The 27,787-nt window shown below is 42.5% G+C and overlaps 2 protein-coding genes across 43 annotated transcripts in view; both read right to left on the bottom strand.

Moving 5' to 3' along the window:
- Positions 1 to 707: 707 nt before the first annotated feature.
- Positions 708 to 17,184, bottom strand: LOC143328265 (coiled-coil domain-containing protein 6-like). The gene is made up of 9 exons (XM_076743333.1): positions 16,863 to 17,184; positions 15,561 to 15,710; positions 13,461 to 13,589; positions 12,702 to 12,805; positions 11,390 to 11,550; positions 9,266 to 9,422; positions 8,082 to 8,182; positions 5,177 to 5,298; positions 708 to 2,291 (listed from the first exon to the last, which is right to left on the bottom strand). Exons 1-9 carry the CDS (start codon positions 17,115 to 17,117, stop codon positions 2,094 to 2,096), a joined length of 1,377 nt encoding a protein of 458 aa, XP_076599448.1. The 5' UTR covers positions 17,118 to 17,184; the 3' UTR covers positions 708 to 2,093.
- A 1,057-nt stretch (positions 17,185 to 18,241) lies between these two features.
- Positions 18,242 to 27,787, bottom strand: part of LOC143328042 (ankyrin-3-like) — a 125,633-nt gene continuing 116,087 nt past the window's right edge. For 26 of the 42 annotated variants that reach the window (XM_076742901.1, XM_076742897.1, XM_076742936.1 and 23 more), the window contains 4 exons: positions 24,812 to 26,291; positions 24,448 to 24,610; positions 22,216 to 22,307; positions 18,242 to 20,289 (listed from right to left, as the gene is read on the bottom strand). In XM_076742901.1, the coding sequence (XP_076599016.1) occupies positions 22,236 to 22,307; positions 24,448 to 24,610; positions 24,812 to 26,291 (1,715 nt within the window). In that variant the 3' untranslated portion in view covers positions 18,242 to 20,289; positions 22,216 to 22,235. Of the gene's footprint in view, positions 20,290 to 22,215; positions 22,308 to 24,447; positions 24,611 to 24,811; positions 26,292 to 26,737; positions 27,755 to 27,787 lie in introns of those variants that run through there. The other 16 variants (XM_076742917.1, XM_076742919.1, XM_076742922.1 and 13 more) reach the window with 5 other exon arrangements.

Genomic DNA, 27,787 nt, shown 5'->3' with positions numbered 1-27,787 from the left:
GAGCTAGTCACTGCTCACCTCATTTTGACATTAAGTGGCTAAACAGTATTTGCTGCGGTTCCCTGTGAAGGCTGTACTTGCCACAGCAGTTCCTACAGCTAAATGGTTACATAAACATGTTAACATGCTGATGTTTAGCAGGCTATGTTTGACAATTCACATGCTAATATTTGCTTATTAGCACTAAACAAAAGCACTGTCGAGGCTGTATATAAAGTATATATATAAAAAAAAAAGCATTGGACAAAAAGAAATTGACCTGATGTGGCTTCAATTCATCCTCTGGGGACCACGACCAAATTTCTCTGCAATCCATTCATCAGTTGTTGAGAGGCAACCTGCTGACGAAAAAGAAAGAAAAAGTCAGAAGGATGCATCATCTGGGAACCATGAATGTGAAGAACTGAAAACTTGACCTGCTGATCAAGAAGAGTCAGGGGGAATCACTTCAGTAATCTTAATTTATCCTCAAGAGACCTCGAAAATCTCAAACTTGATAGCAATCCGTTTGTTCAGCCAGACAAGGTCAATGGTAGTAAGATAATAAAACATCAAGTCTTACCAGTGCAGAGAAGCCCGACACATCAGTTTACTGTGACAAACGCAAAGCTTCTTCAGTCGCATCTGTGCGTGTGCAACACATCGCCAAATGTACCGAACATTTTTCTCACAAGAAAATTAACATTTTTACTTTCTCAGATAGGGTGTGAGCTTTGATGGTGCGTGTTTATTTAAGGCACAAACATTTTCCATCAACTACTGTAGCGGTTTGGTGGGACGTCATGATTTCCACAAGGAAACATTGCAGTGAAGCTAAATACACAAAAAGATCAATGCAATTCTGAACCTGTGCACCTGTCAAAGTCAGCGTGTGCATCATATCACAGTCTCCCGTTCGGAAAGAAATGATCACAAAGAGCAGATTGATTGTTACTTGCAACAGTTCTGAAAGTCTACAATGCTATCAATGTTAAACTCATAGTTCTCACATTACAGATGAGTAGCATACGCTATCCATAAAACTGACAATTAAAAACAGAAGTTGTCATCTCAAGAGCTTTAATCATACATAGAAATTTAGTTCAACAGTACCATTCATTTAGAATGTTTTAGCAGTATGTATATTTAGTGTAAAGAGCATTACGTTTTTTCCTTTTTCTGATGAGGAATATCCACAAGGATGATAGAAGCTTTCAGAAATACACCAGAGAGAGAGAGAGAGAAGAGCAGAGAAGAGACTGAGTACATGACTAAGTTGTAACACCTCAGACTACATTTTTTAAACACCTCAAAAGGCGACATTTATCTGTGGTTTATGTACCAGTGTCCATCCTCCTTGATGCTTTTTTACCTTTTCATTTCAACTGAAGAGCAGCAGTGCCTTGATTGCGCTGAGAAACAAAAATAACTGTGGTGCGAGCTCTGTTTAATCAATGCCCTATAACGGAGAAACTCTGAGCAGTTTGCTGTGACACCTCCTGTTGACCTAATCAAAGCTTGGAATCGCTGACACTGCTTCAGAGACAGAGGGAGTAGGAGCAGGAGTGGAGGACATTACTGCAATCGAGTGTCATATTATAGGCATGAAAAGAATCGACCACACCCACCTATCAATTCAACAATTTCTCTAGCCATACATCCACCCATTGATCCAAACATCCAACCTATCAGAAAACACCACCATGAAACATACTGTATGTGCTGTTTGTGCTATCTTAGAAGCGCCACAACAACAATTCCAACCAGCTAAAGTCCCAAGCAAAGAAAAAAAAAACATAACATGTACACGACAGAAGGTGGAACAGATAATTGGCCTACAAATCCCAGAAGCGATTATTTTTCAGTCCATCCATTCCTTTAAGAGTAGTTAAGTAACGCCACGTGTGGATTTGGCAGGCGGCTAGCTTCATTGAGGGTGAGCCGCCTTCTTGTTTCTTTCCCCTCGAAAACTTTTGAAGCTGCTTCTTTTGTGGAGTTGGTAAAGAGTAAGAAACTTGACTTCCAGAGCTCGTAATGATGGAAGCTGCTGTTGCGGTAGCGTCGTGGCATTCAGTGGGCGCACTCACGCGCAAAGACAGAGACTGTGTGTTGCGTTAAGGCTGGGAGGGAGGCTGCTGTGCTGCTGCGTGCTGCGACATAGCTGCCGGGGAGGACATGGACTGGACCATGGGCTGAGCTGGTGGGGGTAGTGGAGGCTGAGCCTGCTGGGCCCCTGAGTGCGTGTTGGGGGAGGGCGGGGGCGTTGGACGTTTGAATTTGTCGGGGCTGGCGCTTCTTCTTGGGGAGGGCCTCTGTTTGAGAGAGAGAGAGAGAGAGAAAAGTAAATAAATGTGTCTCATCTTGTATAATGGAACTGGATGGTGGCATTCTGCAATCATCACTCCAATCAGGACACAGACAATTTTAAAACATTACTTAATATTATTTTAAATATCAATAGCAGCAGGGATCAATGAGGTAAACTTAAATCTACTGGTCCTGCACCATGGCAGATCATATCTGTGACCAGATGGAAGACACCTGGACTCACTGAACAAAGGGTGACGGGGGTCAGCAGGGACTGACTGTGCCTTCTTTGTGGCTCTGACTTTGCACACCTGGGAGGTTTGTGCCTGGATTTTTTGCAGTAAGTAAGTGTAAGTGACCCAAACCAGCAAACAAAAGGTTACAAAAAGAGTCAACGAAACAAGAGTAAAACATTATCGTAACGATGGTGTCAACATGAAAACGTCTCAGCTTCTGCAGTACACGCGCTGATGAGCCTTTGCACAAACATCAGATTCTGCTTCAAAGGTTAACTTGCCATTAGTTATTGTCACCAGATACTTGTACTGAGAAGAGCAGCCTGGCCATAAAAACGAGCAGGAAGAGCAGGAGGAGGCTTCCTCCTCAAGTCAATTATCATTTCCTTTGTTTGAGACATTTACATCTAAAACACCAGCCATTAAATTCATCCACCACTGGACCGCAGTCAGTTTCATCGTTACTGAGAAGCGACACAATAACTGAATTATCCGCAAATTCGATATGTCTGCCCTCATAATGACAATGACACTCATTTGTATACAACACAAAGAAAAGCGGTGAGAGGACACACCCGTCGGAGGAGCTGGTGGAATATAAAAGGCCATTGACTTTCACGGACCTGTCAGTTAAAAAGTCAGCCCACCAACAAATTAACCCAGGGTCAATGTTGTGGATGCTGGTAAATCCATCTGCTAAAATGTGAGAACCAGAGCTGACGAGAACCAGAGACACAGCGAGATGGTACATCTGAATAACAGAATGTAAAAGCAGAGGTAAATATGGCAGTATTGTCTCTTACTGTTTGTTTCTAGAGTTACAAACCACTGAAGGAAAATAAGACTGCGGCGAGACTACTAGTCTCAGTCAAGTTTCCCCCGCTGAGCTACTGGTCATGACACGACAACTGCAATTCCAGTCAGAGGAATGGAAAAAGAAAAAAACAGGGGTTTAGAGAAAAAATAATCTGTCTGAGATTCTGATCTCCCAGAGGGACTTATTTCCCTGTCTTAACTCCTGGGTGGGCTGAGTGATGATGGGAGAGATGTGGTCTGGACCATCCTAATAATGAGGGAACAGTGGGAGGACCGATCAGTGAATCAGTAATTTCAGCTGTCTGTAGAGGTATAGCATTATGCTTTGAACATGAATCATATGGATGTTGCTACTGCCAGGGAGTTCGGTGAAAAGTTTCTATAAAGCGAATACAGGGATGCCGAGGACACGATAGTGGTCAGCTAAACTGGTGCTGCCCTAAACTGGATCACAAAAACGTGCCTTTACAGCAGTGAGACAGTTTCTAACAGGTCACGTATCTTGATGTGATTCAAAGTAAACCTGTAAGGAGAAAAAAGGACTTTGTAAAAGATAAAGGAACTCTACAAGGTCTTACTTGAAGAAAAAAAGCTAAGGTGAAAAACAGTTTCAGTCAAGACCTGGATACCACCAAAGTGGTGGCTGACTCATCTTCAACACTCGTTTTTATTCACTGATTCATCAAATCATCTTAAAACCAACAGAACCACCTGACTAACAGGTTTGCAGCCTACTCCCTGAAGTACGATGTATCTGGAACAAGTACACAACTATCCAATACAACTGCAATGACAACGTTTGGGCTCATGAACTGGAGCGTTGGTGACAGTCGTGTCTCTTCACTCTGGGGTTCTCTGGACTGAGTCGCTGAGCAATATGAGTAAAAGGACACAAATTGCTTGCAAGCATGCGACGTACAAAATCCAAAACCAAACCTTTCATTGACTCTGATCTTTACCCCTGAATACTAGGCATATCACTTTGTTGGCACATTTGCCTTTGACATTAGTCAGAGCACTCAGGTTCATTAGTTTGGAAAGTATCTTGCAACCAGCAATATATTTAAAAATATTACTAATAAGACAAGGCAAAACATGAATGAGAGCAAAAACACACATGTTCTTTCAGTCCTGCAGACTGACATGACCTAATTAGACATGCAGGTAGTGTTATTACTGAAACTAAAACCACATTAATTGGTTAGGAGAGAAGCTTTAATGACCATGACTATAAAAAAATTAAAAAGTTAATAAAAGAAATATACGTGACGCAAACAAGGTGTGTTGACTCAGTTATCACAGTGTTATTGAGCAGATAAAGGAACTTCCGACTGGACCTTGGGACATTTATGGAGGTACGGTAAGTTCTCCTCGTATCAATGAGAGTGGACTATTACATGTGATGTAACAACAATATCTGTGTCAAGATCAAGATCAAACTAGTTTTCTTTGGCAGGTTTAAGGTTTGCTCATGTTCACACCCATGCTGGGTGTACGGAGCAGGACCTTATTACTGTTTGTAGATATTGTAGTTCTATTGTAGTTAAAAAAAAAAAAAAAAAAAAATCACTGAAAGGCTGCATTTAATCTCTGTCATCACTTTGTTTAAAATCCATTATGCTTAAATCAAACTGTCCCAATATTGACAGAAGAAAACTGGCCTTGACATTCAAACTTGTAGGCAGGGTGTAAATTCACCTGAAGAAAAGGAAACACATGGGGTCTGGTGGTCATTTATTTTTGGTTCTTCCATCAACTTCAAGTAAAAATCTTAAATAAAGCTGTGAGATCCCAAAAACAGGAGTTGCCCGTTTAAGTTGTGGGTGGATGCTACTTACCGCTACAGCGTGAGAGGAGCTTCCGTGGACGTGCAGGGCTGGGGTGTTGTAGTGGGAGATGGCAGCTCTGGACAGTGTTGCTGGAGGGGTGAAGCCAACTGTGTGGCTGCCATATGAGAGACCTGTGACAGAGACAGGAAGACAGACATGGAGAGAAAGTCAGACATACCATATGTAATTTTGTTCCATGTCATTATCTGTAACTATAAATTCAAGTCTGGTTGTTGGGACTCAAAGACCGGCTATTTCTCTACTCTATTTCTTACACCAGTCCCAGGATTACCTGGACCAAGAATGATGGATGAATGTAGTTTGCAGCTGGCTGACAGAATACAAAAAAACTAACCTGACCTGGTGCCTAAAATAAGAATTACTGTGCAAATATTTAGGCTGTAATGTGGTATCTTGCTGAATCACACCTAACAATGGAGTATGTAGGACACTGAGACTTTTTATGACTCTGTGGGGGCATCTGCAGTTTTCTATGCAGTGGTCTGCTGGGGCTGTGGCAGCTCTGAGAGGGACAGAAAAAGACTTAAACTGGTAAGGAGAGCTGGCTCTGTCCTGGACTGCCCTCTGGACACCATCGAGGAGGTGGGTCACAGGAAGATGTTAGCCAAGCTGATATCGATCATGGACAAACCATCCCACCCCCTGCACGAGACAGTTGGGGGCTGAAGCAGCTCCTTCAGTAGCAGACTGCTGCATCCAGTGTGTAAAACAGAATGCTACTGCAGCTCTGTGTTGATGTTGTTTCCCATTTCAACATCACAAACCTTGTGTTTTTTGCACAACTGTTATATGCCCATATTAGGGATGCACATTTTGGATTTTTTTTATGACCGTTAACCGACGCCCTTTAACGATTAATAACCGTTAACCGATAAGATTTAAATGCCCTTCCATGCTGTCATTCCGACATGCTGCCATTCCGACATACCACCATTTAGACATATCACCATCCCGAAATACCGCTATTCCGACACACAAATGTCCCACCATTCCGACAAGGCTTTCCATGTAAGGAAAGGTTGGAATCAGAGAGTCACTGACTCGGCGCTGTCCGGTGTTGAACTGCAGATTTACAATGACGGGAAATAGTTAGATTACTCATCTAAAATGTAAAAAAAAAAAAAAAAGCTACAAGCTTTAGATATAATTAACAGTACTGTAGGCTTTAATCGTCTGCTACTGCTTTTTAAATTATGTCGAGAGCGAGCGCGCTGCTGTTTTCTTTAATTGTGTGTTCTGCTTCATTTCCAAAATAAAGTTTGAGCTTCTGAAATCTGATTTTTAAACAGTTCTGATGGAGCTCAATGTTTATCTGGATGATGCGGCTTCATTCCAAACAATTTTACTGTAAACCTGGACGACCCGCGATGTGTCTGGAGATAAAAAAATAATATTCAATGTAATCTGTGTTTTGTGCGTAATTGCATACAAGGATACACACCCTCCCCTACTGTACAACACGAAGGAGACTGGAATTAGTCAGTGACTTCAGGTGTCATCTGCAGAGCCGTCATTGATATCTGTAATATTAATGTTGCATATGATGCCAGCGTGCATGGAGACACATGCGCCATGCGTCACACTTTCTCCCGGCCATCATGGAGGGCAAAGTTCGCTGCGATGGTCCTCCATCGTCTGATGCTGGATGCTTATTTCTTAAGTGGTACTGCATTGTACTCGTACTGCTGGAGTATTTCAGTGCTGTACCGCATAATTTGCAAATGACCTCCTCCCATTTCCGGTCGAAACTGTCCCACACAGAACTCCTTTTTGCTCTCTTCATCTTCGCTGTAAAGTGGGCTGTGATGGAAAGCACGTGATGGCATGTGTTGCACCTGTCGACACGCCCCCATGAGTTGATTGAATTACGTAGCTTAAAAACAAAATTGACCGTTAGTATTAATCGGTTAGAGTTACTGTTATCGGTTAACGGTTAAACGGTTAACCATGTGCATCCCTAGCTCATATCCATTACATCTTGTGCATTTTTTTTTACTATGTTGTATTTTTTTTTTCAACTGTGCAACAGTACAAACACTGTATTTATTAACCATATTGACTCATGTAATTTCAGTGCTACATGGCACTGGCAGATATTGCAGAAAAATGGCAACGGTCTTTTTTAATCTGCACATAATGTATCCTGTACTCTTTATCTTTGATCCTTCTATGCCACTGTTTTTGTCTATTCTTCAATATTTTGCTGGCTCAAACTCCTTAATGTCCTGGCATGGGATCAATAAAGTTTTATCTAATCTCTCAAGACAGAGCAGACCTGGAATGGTGTGATCTTCCTCTGAAATATTTTTTACTTCGGACTCTCTGCTTAGCTTAGATGCTAAAAATACCTTTTGATAGCACAAATCTCCATTTTTATGTGCATTAACCTCCCTCATTGTGTGTCATTTATTTTTCCAGTGAAATACTGAACTGTTCTACACAGCATTCATAAATTCAAATCAGAAAAAGGAATTTGTGAAGTAAGCATTCCTTATGTAAGCATGATGACTTTTATGATCCTCTTGAAAAAAAACAAGGGCTGCAGAAGCTGTGTGGCTCCTTCTATGTGCAGAAGAGAGCAAGAAGTGGATTTGATTGGCCAGAGTCAGGGCAATGGTTTTTATTTCACAGCCATATACACTGGAAATGTATTTATGGTTTCACTGACCTTTAAGAGACTTGAATGTCAATGACTGTTTGTTCTAGATTTAACACAAGATAAAATGTATTTTAATGGCAAACTTTGTCGCAAAGATAAAGCTCGTCTGGCAACAGTTCACATGAATTGATATCAAAGGTGCTTTCTATTGCCACGTTGGCCCATTCTCTCTGATGTAATATACCTGTCTGACTGCTGTATTAGCTGGACAGCAGCCAACTTAAATGTACGTACCAGGTGATATGGGTCGGCTGGAGCTGGGGGAGGGGGTATAGGGGATGGGGCTGGACACAGTCCTTGCTCGCAATCCCTGTGCAGACATCTCGTTGAAGTACCTGAAAGCAGCAATCAATCCACATGTTTAATGTACTAGATAGACAACAAAAGACAGTCATACTCAACATTAATGAAGTTGGTCATAAGATGAAAGCTCCTGTATGGCTAGTTAAAGTTGGTGTCTTGACGTATTCTCACACACAATTTCAACTCGTGTGTGAGCCAAACATGAAAATAAGTGACCGTGCCTCACTGAAAGTTTTCAATTGTCTGAGGAGGAGATATTTAGCTGACAGCTGAGAGTCACCAAAGAAGAGGCCTCTGTATGAATTGAAAGGATGATAGGAAAAAGTTCGCAACCCATTTTAAAATCTACGAATCAAAAGACAATTGGCTCAACAGAAGAAAAACAACAACACAGACATGACGAACAGTAACATCAGCGCATTAGCCAACATAAAATACAATGATTACATGTGTACGAGACTCAATCTTACTAGACGACCTCATAGTCAGTGCTTCTGTGACTGTATGTTAAGCCTTAGAGCCATCGCAACCAACTCATAGCCCTGTCTTGATTTCAGAACAGACTGGGGCGGCGTCTGGGCACCAAGTGGGTGCCTGAGCTATTAGAGTAATGGCTGCCAGTAGTAAAAAAGATCACACATAAGCTCTTCATTCAAAGAAAGAAGGCCGTCTGTGAATTAAACGGTCCTGATAGTTTGGCTCCTTTTCAGTTACATCAGGATAACACAGATAAATGAAGCTAAGCTACAGCTAATTATTTTGATGTTTACCCATCTTGACACTGGTTTCTTTAGCAATCCTGGCAGCTATGTCCTAAATCAAAACTGCAAATCAGTTCTAAACATTTATTTTATCAGTCTAAGCTTCATGGACACCCTGCCATTACCTTGCTAAAACTAAAGAACGGCAACACAAAAACTGGCTAGAGGGAAAGCTCTGTTATGGGCTGAGGTCCTCTCCCGCCACTCTGCAACATCACACTGCAGTGCATAAGTTTCTTTAGATGAAGTCCTCCTCATCCACATGACCTGATCTGCTGACACGTGAATATGCACCCCATTGTTAGGTTATAGGCCTTTTTGATCATCTGTCCTATGGGGTGTCCCATCCTCTACCTCTCATCGTCCATCTCCAGACTGGATTCGCTCTCTGACAGTTGTCTGCACAGGGCCTCCCTGCGCTCCATTTCTCTCTGGAGCTTTCTCTGCAGCCGGATGTTCTCCTCCCTCATGTGTCGCTCCTCCTCTATGTACTGGGCACGCTTCTCTGTGTCTGGGAGGGGACACACATGCAAAAAATGACATCAGTTGAGACATTGTCACGCTTCCATCCTGGCCTCTGCACAGCAATATACCATAATAGCAACAACCCTTCCAAAAACCTCGAAGTGCAACACAGATTGTTTGTGTAGTAGTTTTCTTTTCAAATTCAGTTTAAAAAAATAGAGTGAAAGTGGGTCAGTGCTGATCTCTATAAATACAGTGGATTATAATGATAGAAACATCACTTTTTCAGCAGCAATATTGTCTTTCTGCTTGACTCAGCTTCTTTCAAAGTTGGACTGACAGCTCCCTCTAGTGGTGAAAGTAAAGCATAGACAAAATAATGCTCAATGACACTCCCAGAAATGCATTTAGACTGATCATTAATTCATTAAATTCTGTAAGGTACATGAAGCTGGCTCAACACTGTCTGAACAACAAACAGGTGTTATCATCTTCAACAAAAATCACATTTACTGCTGTGCTGTTGTACTGAGATGCGCCTGCTAATTTGTCCACGCCCTATGAGGTTTAGCAGAACCCACAGAACATGAAAAGCTCTGTTTTCAATGTGCCTGCAAACACAGTTGATAATGCTGTGGCCTAGTATGGATTATGGATTCCACCTCCTGGTATGACATGCCTTCCCAGCCTACGGCCTGTCCTTACTGAGTAGCATCATGTTTCGGAGACAAACTAAAGTTAAGGTTGGACTTAACTTAAGCTGGTGGGACGGATCAGTGACATGTTCATGAAGACAGATCGTAGGAGGGGGTGGTTTGGCATGTGTACAAGAGCATTGTGCTCCTTTAAGAGACCAGATTAAACCTAACCCTGCCCTTCATTTTTATGAACTTATGAAATTTAGTGTTCATCCGAGAGAAAAACCGAAGCCTATTTTTTCGTTACAGTGTCAGAAGCAACAATATATAAAAAACAATACTGATTCTTCGTTAATTAATCACTGGATAATTGTGTCAGATGTAAGATCCCAAATTATAAACCAAATAATAATGCCACCTGTTGGCATTATCACCTCACTGAACAACACAGCTGAAAATCTGACTACAGCTATATTTTAAGTTACATTTCACAGAGAACATGTTGTCATCTTTCTGGTCTCTGGCTACACTATAAAATAATAACAAAGGTGATGTTATGAAAGAGATATTATGAATGCGGTTGTTTTATGCATTGAAAAGGTAGCTCTTTTTTAGAGTATGATATGATGGAGCCCTCTTGAAATCACCAACAAGATAACATTTCACAATAGTCCTCAAACATGTCCTTGAATGCACCAAGGACACTTCTATGGTACATGACCGCAACTCCATTTCCATGAAGTATCAATGTATGAAAGAAACAGTACACACTGGCTGGGAATTTTGTTAGACATGATAAAGAGTTTAGGAATTTAGCAAATGACAACAAATTACAGATATGGTCCCTTAATGTTTTATGGTTGGGTATGATATTGTATTGTATTCATTGCCACAATTATGGCACATAACTCCAATTTCCACAACTTTCTGCACATGGACAGGAGATCTAACTTGGAAAATTACACCAAAAAAAACAAAAAAACAAAACCTTTTCCCAATCTGAGATGCTCAGGTGTAATGGGCACACCTTTAAAAAGAGGTTTAGGACCAACACTAACTTTCTTAGGGGCTTCCTGTTGGTCACTGTGCAGTTCCACTAGTTCACATACCCTTAAGCATCTTCAGGTGTAATGTGACCAGCAGGAGGAAATGAGGATATAAATTATGTCAGACAAGGCAAGAAGGTATCCTGTTCTTTCTGGTTTCTTTCTTTACTTTCTGGTCTGTGGAAAACAACCCGACTCTGCGTGTCGGCCCTCATAGCGTATCAGAGGACTGGTTGGACCAATCACATCCTTAATCAACGATTGAGGGCACCTGCCCCTTCAGAGCCCGCACTGCCTTGGATCATGTGACAAGTTGAGAGGCCACTTACGCTGCAGCTCAGTGGTGCGCAGGCTTTTCTTAAGCCTCTCCACCTCATTCTTCAGGAAGCGGATATGCCGCATCATGTTCTCTGGTGAGTCTATCTCCATGGAAACGTCTCTTGGGGAGGGAGGAGCTGATACGGGCTGGTCCAACTTCTCCTGAAGGATTCTAGTTTAGAAAACAAACGACCCACTTGGTTACCGCGACTCATCACCAGAGATGATGGGCATGATGACAAGCTTGGCAGCTGCGGCCTGAACCAAAAATGCATGACAGTCTTAAACATTTAAAACATTTATCTTCAAAGACGGGCGATCGGAAGAGCAGTTGTCGTCTGATGAGGTCTATTTGAGATCCCACAGAATTAACATACGCCTGGAGCCTCCTGGCTGCATGTAAAACAATGTAGTTAATTCTCAAGAAAAGAAAAAGCTTTTCAACATTTCCTCGTTTGCAGCATCTTCATATTGAAAACGGCTCTGATTTGAAATGGCTGAGAAATGACGTACGTAATCAGTCCCTTCAGGAGGTAATTAATCAGCCAACTGTAAATCACTCTTCTAAAAACACTACCCTGAAAATGTGTAAGCTAAATCAGAAAGCTACTGTTGGTTGATCATTGGCAGTTTTACTCTGCATCATAAGTGAAGCTGAGTCACTTGTTTTTGGTGACAGGGAAGCATTTTACGTGCGCCTGTAATTGTGTTTGAGACAGTCAGAGGAAATTCACTGTTGGGCACGATCAAGCTTGCTTTTACCTCAGTGGGTGCCTTAAGGACAGGTGAAGGGTGCCTCAAAAATGTGCTTTTCATTTCTCATTTTGTTAATTAGTTTGCGTTACGAAAAAGAATTTGTGACTATTAACACTGACGCTTCAAACATCGTCAAATATCAAAACAGACGAAACAAGCGATACACATATCTGTATTGAAAACCCCACTCAATGTAAAGTAATGACATATTTAACAGAGTGAAGAATATAAGTGTAATGTCAGTAGTTTTATACAGTTTATGTCACCCATCAGATTTCATAACTGAAACTACTGCTGTTGGAACTGGAACTGGAAGATGAGAACCTGAGAAGTGGGAATTAACGCTGGAAATTTTTCCTTATTTTCTAATTTCAGAAGTGCTCCCACGAGCCTGTAAGAGCCATTGTAGCTTTTGTTAATACTACTTAAAAAATGCAGCTTTCAAATGTGTTCAAGTATGTATCTGGGCTTAAACAAGCCTTGAATCCAGACCCACGAGGAGCAGATTCTAAAATGTTTGCTGTGTTTAGATACTGAGTGGTTAGCAGATAATACGATCATCCACACCTTTTCTCGGCCTCCAGTTTGTCCATGCGTTTCCACAGTCGGTTGACCAGGGCTTCTTGTTCCTGCTCTAATGTGTTCTCAAGGTCTATCTTCTCCCGCCTCAACTGGAGAATAAGAGGAAGAACAGAGAGTGATGTTAAGCGATACAAAAACCTTGACGTTGACTTTGGCAGACAGCATTCATCGGACTGCACACAAATGCATTGTACTGCAAACCCAAGGTCTCTGTCCAGATAAGCTTCTCTTTCACAGAGCTACAGTCCCTGTGCTGGCTTGTGAAAGAGCCACAGTGACAGAAAAATAATGATGCAGGGTGGTCTATAGAGATTTATTTATATAAAATGACCCTAAAGTGAAAATAAGCTGCTCATGAGTGTTTTTTGTGCTGAAATTAAGTCCCTTGTTTCTGTAGACATGCCATTTGATTACACCCCATCTGGGCAAAATGCACAGTGGCATTACACAAGCATCACTATGACACACACATTCATGAGTGAGCAGCAACGACGAACGTATGATGCACATCCACAGAAAAATCCTGTCATCAGAGCATGGAAAAATTATGGAGTGGTTCTGCACACACAGGTTTAACCCAGCCACAGACCAAAATGTTCTTTCCAGCGAACATTCAGTGGGAAGAATTAAGGATGGTGAAATTTTGGCATGTCACACTACAACAGTAACTGCACACACAAGTTCAGGGATATGCTGTTGCACACTGGATGCAGAAATCTTCTGGCTCTACCACAACAAGCATACCTGTTCCAGGGTTAGCTGCTTTGAGATGGTTTCATTCTCCATCTTCTTGATCTTTTTCATGAGCTTGTTAACCTGGAACTCCTGCTCCTGCTCCAAGTGCTGCTCCAACTCTGCCTTCTCATGCTGGAGCTAGGATGGAAAAGGGGAGGGCAGTGCACGGACAGAGGAAAAGCAAAGGAGGTGGATGAAGCAAGAGAGATGAGAAAGAAGGGAGAGGAAGGAGAGCACAAGACAAGACTCATGGTGAGTCAGATAAAAACTATTCGATGACCACAGTGAACAAACACACTGGTGTCAGATCATTCAGCTTACACATTGAGAGTATTGCAAAACAGGAAGTTAACAATTCTACTGGATTCATGGTTAAACTTCCCAGAAATTTAACAGTTTAAAATAATGACTTGGCAACCAAAGTAACCACTATTGGCAGATCACCAACACAAAGAAAGGGTGCAGCTCAGCACTGATTCAAAGTGGGACGGTGTGTGATGAATTATATAAGTGATTACTCATTACAGGGAAAGGGACGCAAATTCATTCATAGGAAAAGACTTGAGATGGAAAAATGACCATTTCCATGATGCTGCTAACAGAAACAACGTGAACGCCTCAAAACAACGCAGTGTGATTGAACTTACAATGACTGCATTCACACAGAGTCGAGTGCTCTGTGGTATCCTGACTGAAAGAAAAGGCAGCCAAGTTTTGCCACACCCAGTGCAGCAATTTTTCTTCTAATTGACACACTAACAATTTTAGGAATTGTTTTGATAATGTGCCTCCCTTCAGCCAATACGACTAACAGCCTTTAACAGGCCTCCACCACACTGTACTATGCGGTGAGTGGCAAGCATGTCTGAGTCTGTGTGAAATTATATCTGTTCATTTTCAGCCTATGGACACCTTGCAGAGACATTTTATCCCACTGGGGTTCTTCTGTCCTTCAAGCACAGACTGTAAGCAACGCCGGAATAGTGGAAATGTGCTTATGGGTGTACGTACTGTGCATAATGGCAACTGTCTGAAAGTCTTTTCCCTTCATTATCTCATGCATTAATAATAACAATTAGGTCAAAATAGTCTGAAATGTTTTATCGGCTCCCTCTCTAAAACAAAACAATCTATATTGATATATATATTAAAAAGAGCGATGGAAATTACATTTCAGACTGACAGTGTACAGGTAATAAAATGTTCTGAAAGGAGGAGCATTGATTGTATACCTGCTGAGACACCTGAATCATTTGGCTACTCGAGTTTAGACATCAACAGTAATGGTGGGGAAAATGCACGTCAGACAAAATTGTTTACAAAACTGCTTCTGCACAGGAGCGTTTACACACACAGTAAAACAAATGCCCACATTTGCTCAATTCTCCCTCTATCATCACAAGAGTAAAACACATGCCCAAATACACATGCATGCATACACATATACTATGGACCTTTTGTCAGCACCAAGTCTACAGGCAGAGACAGACACAGGTCTGTTTCATGTTAACTGACAAGGCAAGATAACAAAAGCCCAAACAAGTCCATCTGTATGACCTTAAGCAGGGTCTGCTGAGGCATTTGCATGTGTGCCTTCCAGTTTCCCACTTCTTTACACATCAACAAACCATTAGTCAGCCTACAGCTAGCCATTGAAAGTGTGAGAGCGTGCACGTGCGTGCTGTACGCACTGCAGTTGGGAAAATAAGATGTGGAAAACAGACTGAACCAAATAACCGACAGACGGGATGAGAGTAATTTGAGAGTCGTTTAGAGTAGCTAGCAGCCGCAGTGAAGTCATCTTGAGCCGTTCCAGGCTTCAGGCAAGTACCAATACAGTTGATGATAATGCACTAGCTGCTGTGCACTCATAAACGGGGCTGTGTGTATTGACACACACCGAGCGAGCTCAAGCTGAACATGCACGAAAATACTGCAGCCAAAAACTTTGCATAATTGAGAATTAACAAAATGTCTCTTCTAACCACATGATAAGTCACCAGAAAGGGCGAAAGCTCAAACCAATGTCAGGCTCCACTGTGTCCGGTTTAAACAACTTCAACTAGTGAGTTAAAAAGGGTATTTTCCTATCCTGGTCCCATCACTCACTTGCATGAGTTTCCTTGACAGTTCATTGGTGAGAAATTCCTCCTCCTTCTCATAGTTGACCGCCAAGGTCTCCTTCTCCTTCTGGAGGGCCTGGATCTTCTTGAACAAGGTGTTGCTGATAAATTCCTCCTCCTGCTCTGCTCTTGCTTGCTGCAAGACAAAAACAAATGGGAGAGAATGGCAGAGGCAAGCATCAGTGAAGCAGACTCTTAGATCTGGCACATCAAACTGTCGGACATACACATTTATCCTGATTAAATTGTAATGACCGATGGCACATGCAGGCGTACTGCAAACACAAGCGTCAATCAACAAAAATCTGCTGCAGTGAAGTCTGCCAGCCAAAGAGGAAGCAGAATTCTCTGTAATGACTCAAGAGATATTGCAGTAATGAGTGACTTGCAGTGAGGGGAACAGCGAAACAGGGGGGCACTAACGAAACGTGTTGGGACAGCTATAACAGTGTGATGATACGTCTGTCCTTGTTAGCACCAGTCTCAAATTGTCCATTCTCATTCTTCACTGACCTCAAAGCTAAATTCTGTTTTGCAAGCTGGGAGTATTTGACAATTGTACAAGAACAATGAGAGGGACAATAGAAACCAAACAGCTAGTTAGGCTTCACACATTCACAGAGGGTGAACAGGGTGCATTGAGGCTCACTTGCCAACATATGAGTCTGACATATAGCTAGCTCGCTAAGTTTGGCCTACATACTTCCCATCTATCCAACAGATCGGTTACACAGTTTTATGAAGCTGATGCTGATAAACCCAGCATGGAGACATATGACGCATGCCAGTGCTGCTTCTGGGCTATTTATTTTCACTCAGTTACCGTATCCTCGTTGGACATAACGTGGCGACAATGTCTTGCAGTGAGTAGTCAGCTGACCAGACAGCTAACAGCGGTCCGGCAACTTGCATCGTGAGATGCCCACCTATTTTTTAACGCCCTTTAACGTAACGTTAGCCGTTCAGCTACCGTTAGCAAAGGTTAGCAACGGAAAGCAAAACAAAGCAAAGTAGGAGGCTATCGCTGCCCAGCTACCTAGCAAACGTTAGCCTGCTGGCTAAATGAGCAACATACCCAACTAGCTAATGTTAGTACAGCCAGCAAAACACCAGAGTGTTGTGTTCCGAGAAGGGTAACGTTTCCATTTAACATGTTAAATAGGTTCATATTGACTATTTAGCACTAAACAAACAACACAAGACATAGCTAACTTACTGACAAATACAATATAATAAGTAGCGTGGGTATAGCACCTAGCTAGGTAGTTAGCTAGCTAACGTTACTCACAATGGTGACGCTAGCTTTGCGGAGGTCCCGATTCTCCTCCTGCAGGGCTTTGCACTTGAGTTTGAACGTCTCAAGCTCAATTTTAAGAACTTTATTCTCCTGTTGTAACGAGGCCAGGCGGTTCGTCAGTTCCTCCAACCGAAACTGTGAAATGACTATGCTCGGTTTTCCCGAATTTGAAGCGGAGGACGACATCGGGGTGGCCGAGCTGCTCCCCGCTCCGTCGGTGTCGCTCTCGCTTGCGCTGTCCGCCATGGTTGTGCGACAGTGTGGAGTAGAGAAGACGACGGCAGCTGCAGCGTTTGAGGAGCGCAGACAGCAGAATGGTACACCGTGTGACCTTGCGCACGCTTGTCTGCATAGCGCCATCAACAGGATGTCTCCAGTACTGCACAATTTATCCTCCACACATGAAACTGGAACCTTTGATGCATCTTTATCAGCTCCATACAAGACTGGATTTGCAACCAAGCAAAGAGGGCACCTTTCCAAAAAGCAAATTTTGATCTGAATGATAAGACTTTTGAAGTATGTACTATCAGGTCTACCCGTTTTTTAAACAAGCCCTGTGTCAAAATTTACATGTTGGATTTTTTTTAATACATTTGCATTTAATAGCAAGTAATAGGGGGGTCAGTAGGGGCCCACAAATCCTGTTTGTTGTTACTCCACGTAAGGATGATGTGGGAAGATTTGCTAAGTGGCAGATAATTTCTTTATTGTGTTCCACCCCTTGGAAAAAAAAAAAAAAAAAAACAACTACCACAATCAACTCGAAGAGTACCAATAATATTAATATTTAATTAGCAACTTGTACCACAGTAACTACACATTAGTCTCATCATTGTCCATATAAAATATCCATTTTAAGCAGGCTATGAAAGGAGAATAAATAATAGATATGAGAGGAGAGACTTGGTGGGACTGCTTTTTATCCATTTTATCATTTATCATGGGGCGGCTCTGGGTAGAATGGATTGTCCACTGATCAGGGTTGGTGGTTAAATCCTCGGCTCCCCCTGTTCAGACATCAGAGTGTCCTTGGGAAAACACACTGAGCACTACATTTTTGTGTGTGAAAGAGGCAAATGTAAAGCGCTTTGGATAAAAGTGCTATACAAATGCAGTCCATGAATTACTTATTCAGCAGAAATCAGCTATATCCTCATGGGGAGAGCTCTTGTTGCCTCGCCCCACAATGTGGTCCAAGCATACAAACAAGCGGCCCTGGAGAATTTTGCTCAAGGACACTTCGGTGGGTAAGAAGCACGTGACTCTGGTTGAAGGACACTGTCTCTGATGACATAACTACCCTGCTTTCATTACTTTGCTACCATATCAAAATATGTTCAAGGACACAAAGACAAGAACAGAGACAATTATATTGCGAAATCAATGCATTTTTATTTTTTTAATTTTTAGGGAGATTTTTTTTTAAAGACGTCTGAAACATTTGTGGTGGCATCATTGCTGCTATAGCCTCTAAAAGACCTTGAATAACCAAAGTGCTAGAATAGTTACATTTCAATGGCTTCACTCTGTTAGTAAGAATTGTACATCAAAAAATCTGCTCAGGTGAAAACACATATCAAACAAAATTGACAAAATTGATAGTTCAACCATATCAAAGGATCCTCTACCCCCTGATTGACATAGTAGTATAAGGGGATGTGGTACAGCACCCTACCTGTCTTCCTTTAACCCCACCCCACCCCCCAAAAAAGTTACATAGTTTTCATGTCCACAGCATAGACATCAGCATACTGAGCCATCGCACCAGTAGAACACCACACTTGAACTACATGGGCATCTAATGAAAACCAATACAAAGATAATTCCTAATGTAAAGAAAAAAATTGCCAATGAGCTAGTGAAAACAATTCTATTCGACACTGCATATACAGACTCTCAAGCCTAAAAAGATCACACAGTTTCAGAGTTAAACACAATTTATTTAATGCTTAAATAATTGTTTTTGACCATCCAGTGTTTTTGTCATACAATATGCTATTTAGAGCTACAATCAAATAATGTCTTTATGTGTCCTTAATGTGAGTAGGTTGTAAATTAAGGAAATACTTCACCAAAAAATCCAAAATGAAATGCCCCAGTTTTCCTTAATACCACAGCAGCCATTTGAAAACCAAATTGACACACTGCTAAAATGATTACAAACAGTCTAACAGTGTACAGAGACTCCTACACCTTATAGCCAATACGCACAATACAGTTATAATTTTACAGCGAGCCAGCCTACTAGCATTTACATTCAGATTATTTCGTCCTTGTAGCAGAAGCTGCCCTCCGGTTTCACATAGACAGACAAGACATCACACCCTCAAGAAGCTATAGAACTTTTTTTCATCCTCACCCCAACATGATAGATGTTTTAATGGCATCCTTTTTCAATTGAAAATATAAAATCGGTGACAAATGTTAGGGTTATATGTGTACACAGATAAAGGGTTGTATTTGTCATTTGAATACAGTGTTTGCAAACTTGTAAAAATTGTACTTAAAATAATGTGAACAGCATGCATGAAAATATGAGAACTCTGAAAGGCTGCTTTTTGTAGGATTAGATCCATTCCCACTTTGGGAATTACTGAAAGTTGATTTTCTGGAAATTTCTTCTGTTAAAATCAAACCAGCTCTTTTTTCATGTACAAACATTATACCTGCTCTAATAATTAATTATACAAGAACCCGTGAAGTTACACTCAAATCTTTAAAAGTGGAACTGTTTCAATAAATTTCGAAAGCACTTGAAAAGGCTGCTCTCCTCAGTGCGTTCTCAACCAGTAACTTTCCCCTTTTTTAAGATTTTTACACATTGTAATTTTATATACAGGAAAAAAAGCTTTCGTGTTAGTTTTAAGTTTTAAAAAGGAAAGAAGAAAAAAATCCCCAAACAATTTACATCCTGACAACAATGGGTTCAAGAAAAAACTATAAGGCGAGTGTTGAAGTTGGATCAGAAGTGTTCCATTAGATTTTTTTGTGTGTTATTGTGTCTACTTCATTCTTTCCACCCACCGTGTGGATTGAGCTCTTGTGCCATCTTTGGTCACAGTTTGCACTTGTGTGGTTGTCAGTAAGGGAGTCATTTTCGTTTTCACAACAAACGACGCTCCTCGAAAAGCTCTCACAAATACCAGTGGACCGATGGCACGTATCGTCTCACACAAAACAGGAAGCAGAATCATTGTCCACGGGTCCACCACAGTCAGAAAGTGAGAAAGCTCCCAGTCCTTTGACAGGAGGTGAGTTTTTCATGCTCATGCGTAAGTCAGAAGGGTCGCCTCCTCTCATGTGAAAACCATTTGTTTGAAGCGGATAGTTGCAGTCTGGACCCTTGTCTGAAGTCCTCACACAGGAACTCTCAGTCCTCTGAACACTTCATCCCAGGAAACATGTGACTTGGTTCCTGGAAGACACAAAATAGCACATCACATATTATAGCACATTAGTTTATAGATTACATTTCCCATAATAATGATTAATGTCATAACATTCAAGCACTTTCAAGATGCTTAAGGCAAAAATTTCCGGACTCTCAAAGCCTTTATCTAAATTGTTACTATAAATGCAATTGTGAAAAATAAAGCCTTCTGAATTCCTTTACACCCACAGCAATCAATGTATATTACCACTGTGCCTATTTTACCAGCTGTTCATATTAACTTTGACTGTTTGTTTTGATTATGATTATTTAATGCTCATTTCCAGAGATAGTGATCAACAGCAGACTTATGCAGCTATGAATGACGAGTGAACGCGCCAGGAGACAACAAACAAATACGAGGACAGGATCGTTTCATTTCAAACGGATTTTTGGTTTATGTGAGCAACTGTGTTAATGAAACAACAGATTATGTTGAAAAGCAAGGTTTTTTTTCAAGGAGTATATTCAAATTCAAGCATATTCCTAATCTTGAAAACATAACAGTTAAAATGAAGCATCTTCCAAACTCTCAAAATTTGTAGGAACCCTGTTTAAAGAAAACATTGGTGTAACCTCTCTCTCATAAGAGACTATTATTCTACATGTGAAAACACTTTTTAAAGGGCAGAAAACTGTCACAAGCTCCCGTTCCTTTGTATGACAAAATGACAGCATGTTAACAAGACCTGATGGTCCGTGGGTTGTAATGGTGACCTCTGTTACCATGGAAACTCTTTGCCAGACTACATTGTAGAGCCATATTATTTCCAAGTCAGTTTTGTACAGATGGACTGATTCACTGCAAACATAACATAAGGGTGAACAGCAGTAGGGATCAACAGTCTGGCCAGTGGGATAACCACCTCTTTTTGGATGCTGCAAAGCTATTGTGAGTTGGGGATTTAGTGGACAAAAACTGGCAATGGAGGGTATCAGTGGGGCAACATAATGCTGAGGTGTGTCATCACCATCGGCCCTGTTCCCTATTCACACTCACGCTCAGGGCAGAAATGTTGCCAGAGGATAACCAGTCAGCCGTTTGCACATTTGAGTCTGTGTGACAGAGCAACTATCTGGAGAGGGGTAAATCAAAGGAATTGTTTCACACTTTGGAAAATACTCGTTTGCTTTTTTGCTGAGCGTTAGATGAGAAGGCCAATACCACTCTCATGCATGTGCATTAGGTACAGAGCTGGAGCCAGGAGGCCATTGGCTCAGCACACAGAGGGAAGCAGCTAGCTTGGCTCTATCCAGAGTTAGAAAACACAACTAGCAGCACCTCTAAAGCTCACTAATTAACACCTGATATGTTGTCTGGATTAATAAAACGCTAACACGAGCAAACACAAACATGACAGTGTTTTTGTAGTTTTAGGTGGAGTTTTATGCTGTAAAAATCTTTCCAAATGAACAGTTTATCCAACTGTCCAGCGCTTATGTGCAGCATATCCACTGTTTGCTTGGTGTTACGAAGTAATTGGTGGTGCTGGCAGGCATGTTTTTGAACTTTGGTGGGATTCAAGAAAGCAACAAAGCAAATGAGCATATTTGCCAAAAGGTTGTATTTTTCCTTTTGAGGAGAGAGTTCATTGCGTGAGTTGAGTACAGGAATGAAGCACCACTATAGCGAGTCACGTACAAAGCAGAGAAAGAAGAGTACAGCTGTCGAGGGAATAGCTGATTGCAGTAGAATTGAACAGAGCAGCACAAAACACTGCTAAACAGAATGCAGTAAAGAGGGCGACGGTGCTGCAGCTGGGATGGAGCAGTGGAGTATTGCATGGATGTACTCATGTGGAAAAGAATTCAGCATAAAGAGATACAGAGGACAATAACGCACAGATACATACTGCACACAGATACATCCACAAAGGCAGTGTTACAGTGAAAGAGAGTAAGCTACCGTACCTGGTGGAGCATAGCCATCCCTATGAGTGGAGCTTTTTATCCCCTGATCTTCTATCATCCTTTCGCCTGCCATTTCTTGACCCCTGGCCCTGCTGGAAAACACACACAAGCATAGGTGAGACGTGGCATTTTGATCTTCTCATAAGGGGAAAACAAGCTGCAAGCCAACACAAAAACCTGAAAGCAAACTGAGGCAAAGGAGAAAGCAAAAGTCCACACAGCGTAGGAACAGCAATCTGAAACTAGCCAATGTTAGTCATCGCTTGATTGTTAGGAATATGATTAGGACTGAAAAACCACACACCAACCAGACACCTGGAAGGAGAAAAATTACGTTATTATGAAAGAATCAGAAACAAAAGAGGCAGACTGTATTTTCACAGCAGAGTCACAGTACTCATTAGTCATACTGTTGACTAATCGGTTAAACACTTTTAAAAAGAACATTAAAACCACACAGTCAGGTGCATAGTCAGCATCCCCATTGTTATGCAAACACAACACACACCACAGAGTGTCAAAGCACAACGTGCACAAGTACACACTTCAAATGGCTGCATTTGTGCTTTTTGCTGCATTTTTGCCCAGAAGAGAGATAATGAGGACGGTTATCCCAAACCAGTTAATCCAGTGTCAGTCAAAAGTTCACCTCCGCCACTGGCTGGAGGAAAACATCTGATCCTCTGTTTGACTTAAAGCTGCACTAAAACAGCAGTGAGATGTAACTCTAATGTGTTATCAGAGACAGCATTTCTTTACCCTCTTTTTCCCTCTTTACATTATTCCTACATAAGCTTTAGCAGGATAATGTCACATAGTGGAATTATTCTATATATACTGCAGATTTTGTGTATAGCATTTTAAATGCATTTCCATGTAACTGGTCATGACATTATTCCCATCTCAATCTTAAAATACTGTGAGTTTGAACTATGCTTGACCACCTTTTTAATGACGGACCTGCAGCCGGGTCTCACAGGGTTGAAGAGGTTTCTCATTTAGATCAGACTCAATGCTGTTTTTTGTCACAGCCCCACTTTGCGATTTAGGCTGATAAAATACGTGTGTGCAGCTCTAAGCCTAACGTTTGCAATAGCTGTTGACCTCCCACCAATGTTCTCTAGGAACAAGATAAAAGGGTATCTTCATGCCAACCTCTGACACGTCTTCCTGCAGAAAGGGACTGAGCTGAAGGTCTTGGTGCCACATGTCACCGCCTTGGTTTTCTGGTGTGGGAGTAGACACCCGCCGAATGACCTTCCTGATTACCTGCTCGTGGCAGAAGGATGTTGACAGAGGAGGAAAAGATCTGATGGTGTCTGCTTTTATAAAAACATAGAGCTGCTCTCCGTTTTACTTCAGATCTGGATGGGGAATGAAGTGATACGTTACTTTTCTACTGATGAGGTTACCATCTTGGTCCATGTAGTGTTCCTCTGTCATGGACTCACCAGGGATATTCTTCGCTTGTTCTCCCTGCGAACGTTCATGGTTAGCACATGAATAAAGACTCACAACTTGCTGATTCAAACATGATAAAACAATCCTCCACCATCACCACACAGAAACAGCACCCCAAGAGAAAATCTGCATGTCAGAAAGAGGCTGAGCGCTATGTTAGTCTTCAACCAGCCAATGTAAACACCATGGTACAAGGTACCATGAACTGTGACAGGCTCAACAGTTGTGAACACAAACACACCTTTGAATACACAAAGAGAGTAGAACTATCAGGACACCAAGCAGTACCACTACAATGCACACCAGACTGACCGGTCTAAACCAAACCAAACCAAACCAAACCGAGGCTCAGCCCAGCTTCTGCTCCAGGCTTTCGGGGTACCTTCAAAATCAGACGACGTCTGAAGATTCTGGTGGTTACAGTCTGTTCTTCCTCTGAACCGGAATCTACGCTAACCCGCTGCTGAGGAGGGTATCATAAAGTCATTACACACACACGCACACACACACACACAGAGGGGGGGAAAGGTGCACATGTATAGGCAAGAAAATGAGTTAGTTGAGAGATTTTGTTGATGTCCTTTATGTACTTCAACCCCAGAAACCTGGAATAAAACACTGGTGTTTATATTTTTTTAGGGCAAATTACACCGTAAAATTTGGTATTTCTCCTGCAATAGAATCACAATGCAATGTAGTGTTTTAGCAGCTACAGACAAAAGAGAACATAATATTCAACAGTGTTCATTCATTATTTCCTCGTAACATTACCTGTACTTTTTTCTCCGACACCAGTGCTCCCTCTTCCTTTCTGCCGTTCGATGATTCTGAGGAGCCGTCCTGAGGTGAGTGCTTTGAGTTGTCGCCGTTCTGTCGGGACCTCCCTGATTCTCCCCTAGACGAGGAAGTGATGGAGTCACTGGAGTTCTCTTGGCTGTTGGGTAAGAAACACAGAATTAGGATTGTAGTTGTTGCTTAACGTAAAGAGCTGATAAACAGATAATCTGCAATGATTTCTGGAGACAAAGCATGAGGAAAGTGGCAGATTTGGAATATAAATTGGTTGAAAAAAATTATTCTGGGAACAATATTTTGTTGTTGTTTGTTAGGAGTATTTAGTTGTATAATACTTTACCTTTCCCGCCTGTCTAGAAGGTCTGAGCTGACACTGCGGCCTGGTGTTGGCGGTTCCACATTGACGCTGGATGAATCACTGTGCCAACCTGAAAGTGAACACACGTCTTTTTCTGCCTGTTCAACATGATCAAAGATCTCCTCAACACTGGCCTTGGTCATCTCTTCGTCCTCCTCCACCTCCTCTGTGCCTTCTTCTTTTTTCACCTCCTCCAACAGAGATCCCAATGCCTCTTCTGTGATTTCTTTGACTCCGTCTCCCTCCTCCTCTTCCTCACTGGATCCAGAATCATTGGGTTGACGTTCCTCAAGTGCCTCAACCCAGGCCTGAGGGGAGAGCTGAGCTACAGCCTGGTCCTCGACGGCCTCGTCCCCTTCTGACGTCCCGCAAATCTCTCTTTCCCTGCCACACAACCCTTCTTCATCCTTAAACTGCAGTTCTCCATCTGTGTCATCCTGGTAGACCCTTTTCTCGATGTTCCCATCAACTTTTTGACCCTCGGGTGTTTCATCAATACACTCTTTGATGGTCTCTGCTTCTGTTCTACTGTCTTCTCTCACATCATGACAAATTTCTATGAGATTCTGATCTTCTTCTGACAGATTCTGCACATCTCTTACCTCCTCCACCTCACAGGCTGCCTCCTTATTTCCATCTTGAATAAGAACAAGCTGCTCATTTGTCACATCTTTCTGTTCCTCTACAAATCTCTCCTTCTGTTCCTCCAAAATGTTATTTTCTTCAGCCAACTTAGACCTATCTTTTGTTATCATCTCACATTTTCTCTCTACATTTTTAATCAAGTCCTGCTCTACCCACTTTTCCACTAATCCATTACCCTCTTCTATCTGTGCTGCAACCACCTCAACAACCTTCTCTGTTTCTTCTGTCACTTCCCTTTCACCTCCTTTCAAACCTACATCCTCCCGTACCCCATTTGGGGCACCCATCTGTGCTACTCCATCTCCCATTTGTGCTCTGTCAGGCGATGAAGGGGTTATGGATGATACTGATGAGAGTGAAGGGGAAGATGTGGAGTAAGCCATGTCAATGTCTAACTCGCACATCGTGGGGAGGGAGTGTGACTTGGGCTTGTGGCTCAGCTCCATTTCTTGACAAGACCTGTCCTCCTCCTCGCTCAAAAGCAGCTGGTCGTTCAGAGCGATGTGGGGCTTTCTGACCTTAGAGGGGACAGGATCGGGAAGTTCAAAGGCGGGGACGGACAGGGCAAGCTCACAGGGTCTGGGGGGGCTCCTAGGAGGGCTGTCTGGCTCTCCGCTACCAGGCTCTATCTCCGGGCTCCAGGGCAGAGTCTGAGGCTGGGAGTCAGCCAGTAAAGGGGTGTCTGGTTCTGGGTAATGGTGGTGTTGGTGGTGGGCAAGGGAAGGGTTGGGGGTGACTGGGAGTTCAGGCTCCAGGAAGTGGGGGTTAGAGTGCAGTGCAGCGGGGGACTGCAGCTCCGCTAGGATGCTCTGATAATCTGTAGGTGACATGATGACAAATGTAGAGACATACACACACCGAAGCATCCCACAAAAGAATACAACACACTGCAAACACACACACCCTAACACACACCGTGTGACGTGGACAATGACACAGAGGCTGAAGTGTAAAGCATGTACCTAGACAACCATTAGCTGGGATAGTGACATGTCAGCAGTCACTTATAATGGCAGAATGACAAACCAGTGTCAAACATATGCCATAAAATGGAATAAATACATACATTTTACTGTATATGTTTGAAAATGCCACGTTCAACACAAAAATAATATTTCAGATATATAAAGAAGTACATTTAAAACGGCGGTGATCATAAAAGCAATATCAGTAGTTGATTTTCAGTGAGTGTTCATTCAACAGTTGTGTTGAGGTAAGACATTGAAAGTGGGAGACATTAGTGACGTAAGGCCGTATTTATCATTATTCCTGCCGCGTGGGATGTGATGAGGGTAAGATATTAATGTTTGCCAGGGTGCTCTGTTGCATGCTCACATGAGAAAGTTGACAGATGAGAGATGTGAGAAGGAACACAGGAGGAGAAGGAACAAGATAAAGGATAGAGCCATTAAATTAATATTTCCATTGTGGAAGGGTCAGTGCGTGTTTGAGCGGAAGGTGGAGGATTGGAGGGCGCATAAGAACACTGGCAAACAGGACAGGGAGACAGGGAGCGGAGAGGAGGGGAGGAAGGACTGGGGCTAGGACAACGGGACCCAGAGGGAGAGATGGGAGGGAGAGCGGACAAGGAGAGAGGGGAAACAGGGCGGGAGGAGGAGGCAGTGACAGAAGGTGAGGCCCTGCCTGAGGGTGAGGAGGGGATGGGAGAAACAGGTATGGTGATGGATTCAGGTTGATTAGGACCAACAGAGGGGGGTACAAAGGTGAGGTTGGTGGGTGTGGTTGCAGTTACAGAAGGGGAGATAGATCCAGTTAGTGTGAGAGGGGAGGTGTTCGGTTCTGCTTGTGAAGAGTTTGGAGTCAGCGAGGTAAGTGTTGGGGAGGTTGGGGCAGAGGTGGGAGAGGTCGGAACGGAAGTAGCTGAAGAAGGAATGGGTGGCGGAGAGTTAGTGGCAGATGAGAAAGGTAAAGGTGAGGTGATGAGGGGGATCGGGGAGGACGGGTGGGGTGAGAATGGGAAGGCAGGAGATTGGCGAGGGTCAGCAGGGGAGCACTGAGGGATGGCGCATGGGGAAGGAGGGGAGAGGAAATTGAAGTGCGACGATTCAAACTGCGCTGGAGGGGCCAAGTCTTTGAGCGAAATGGAGGACTCGTAACTGGGAGAGCGGCGTGAAGAAAAGGGACGGCAGTGGGGTGCTGTAGCAGCTGTGAGGGGAGTGGGTGGGGGTGTTGGGGTCAACGTTGGAAAGTAGGGGCTGGGTGTCTGCAGGATGAAGGCAGCTTCATCGCTTCTCGGAGTTAAAGGGATAATTATGCAAACTATGGGAGAGGAATAAGGTAAGATATATACAA

Source organism: Chaetodon auriga, chromosome 11, assembly GCF_051107435.1.
Source record: "Chaetodon auriga isolate fChaAug3 chromosome 11, fChaAug3.hap1, whole genome shotgun sequence".
In the NCBI taxonomy this organism is placed as follows: domain Eukaryota; kingdom Metazoa; phylum Chordata; class Actinopteri; order Chaetodontiformes; family Chaetodontidae; genus Chaetodon; species Chaetodon auriga.
This window is presented reverse-complemented; position numbering and strand designations above follow the sequence as displayed.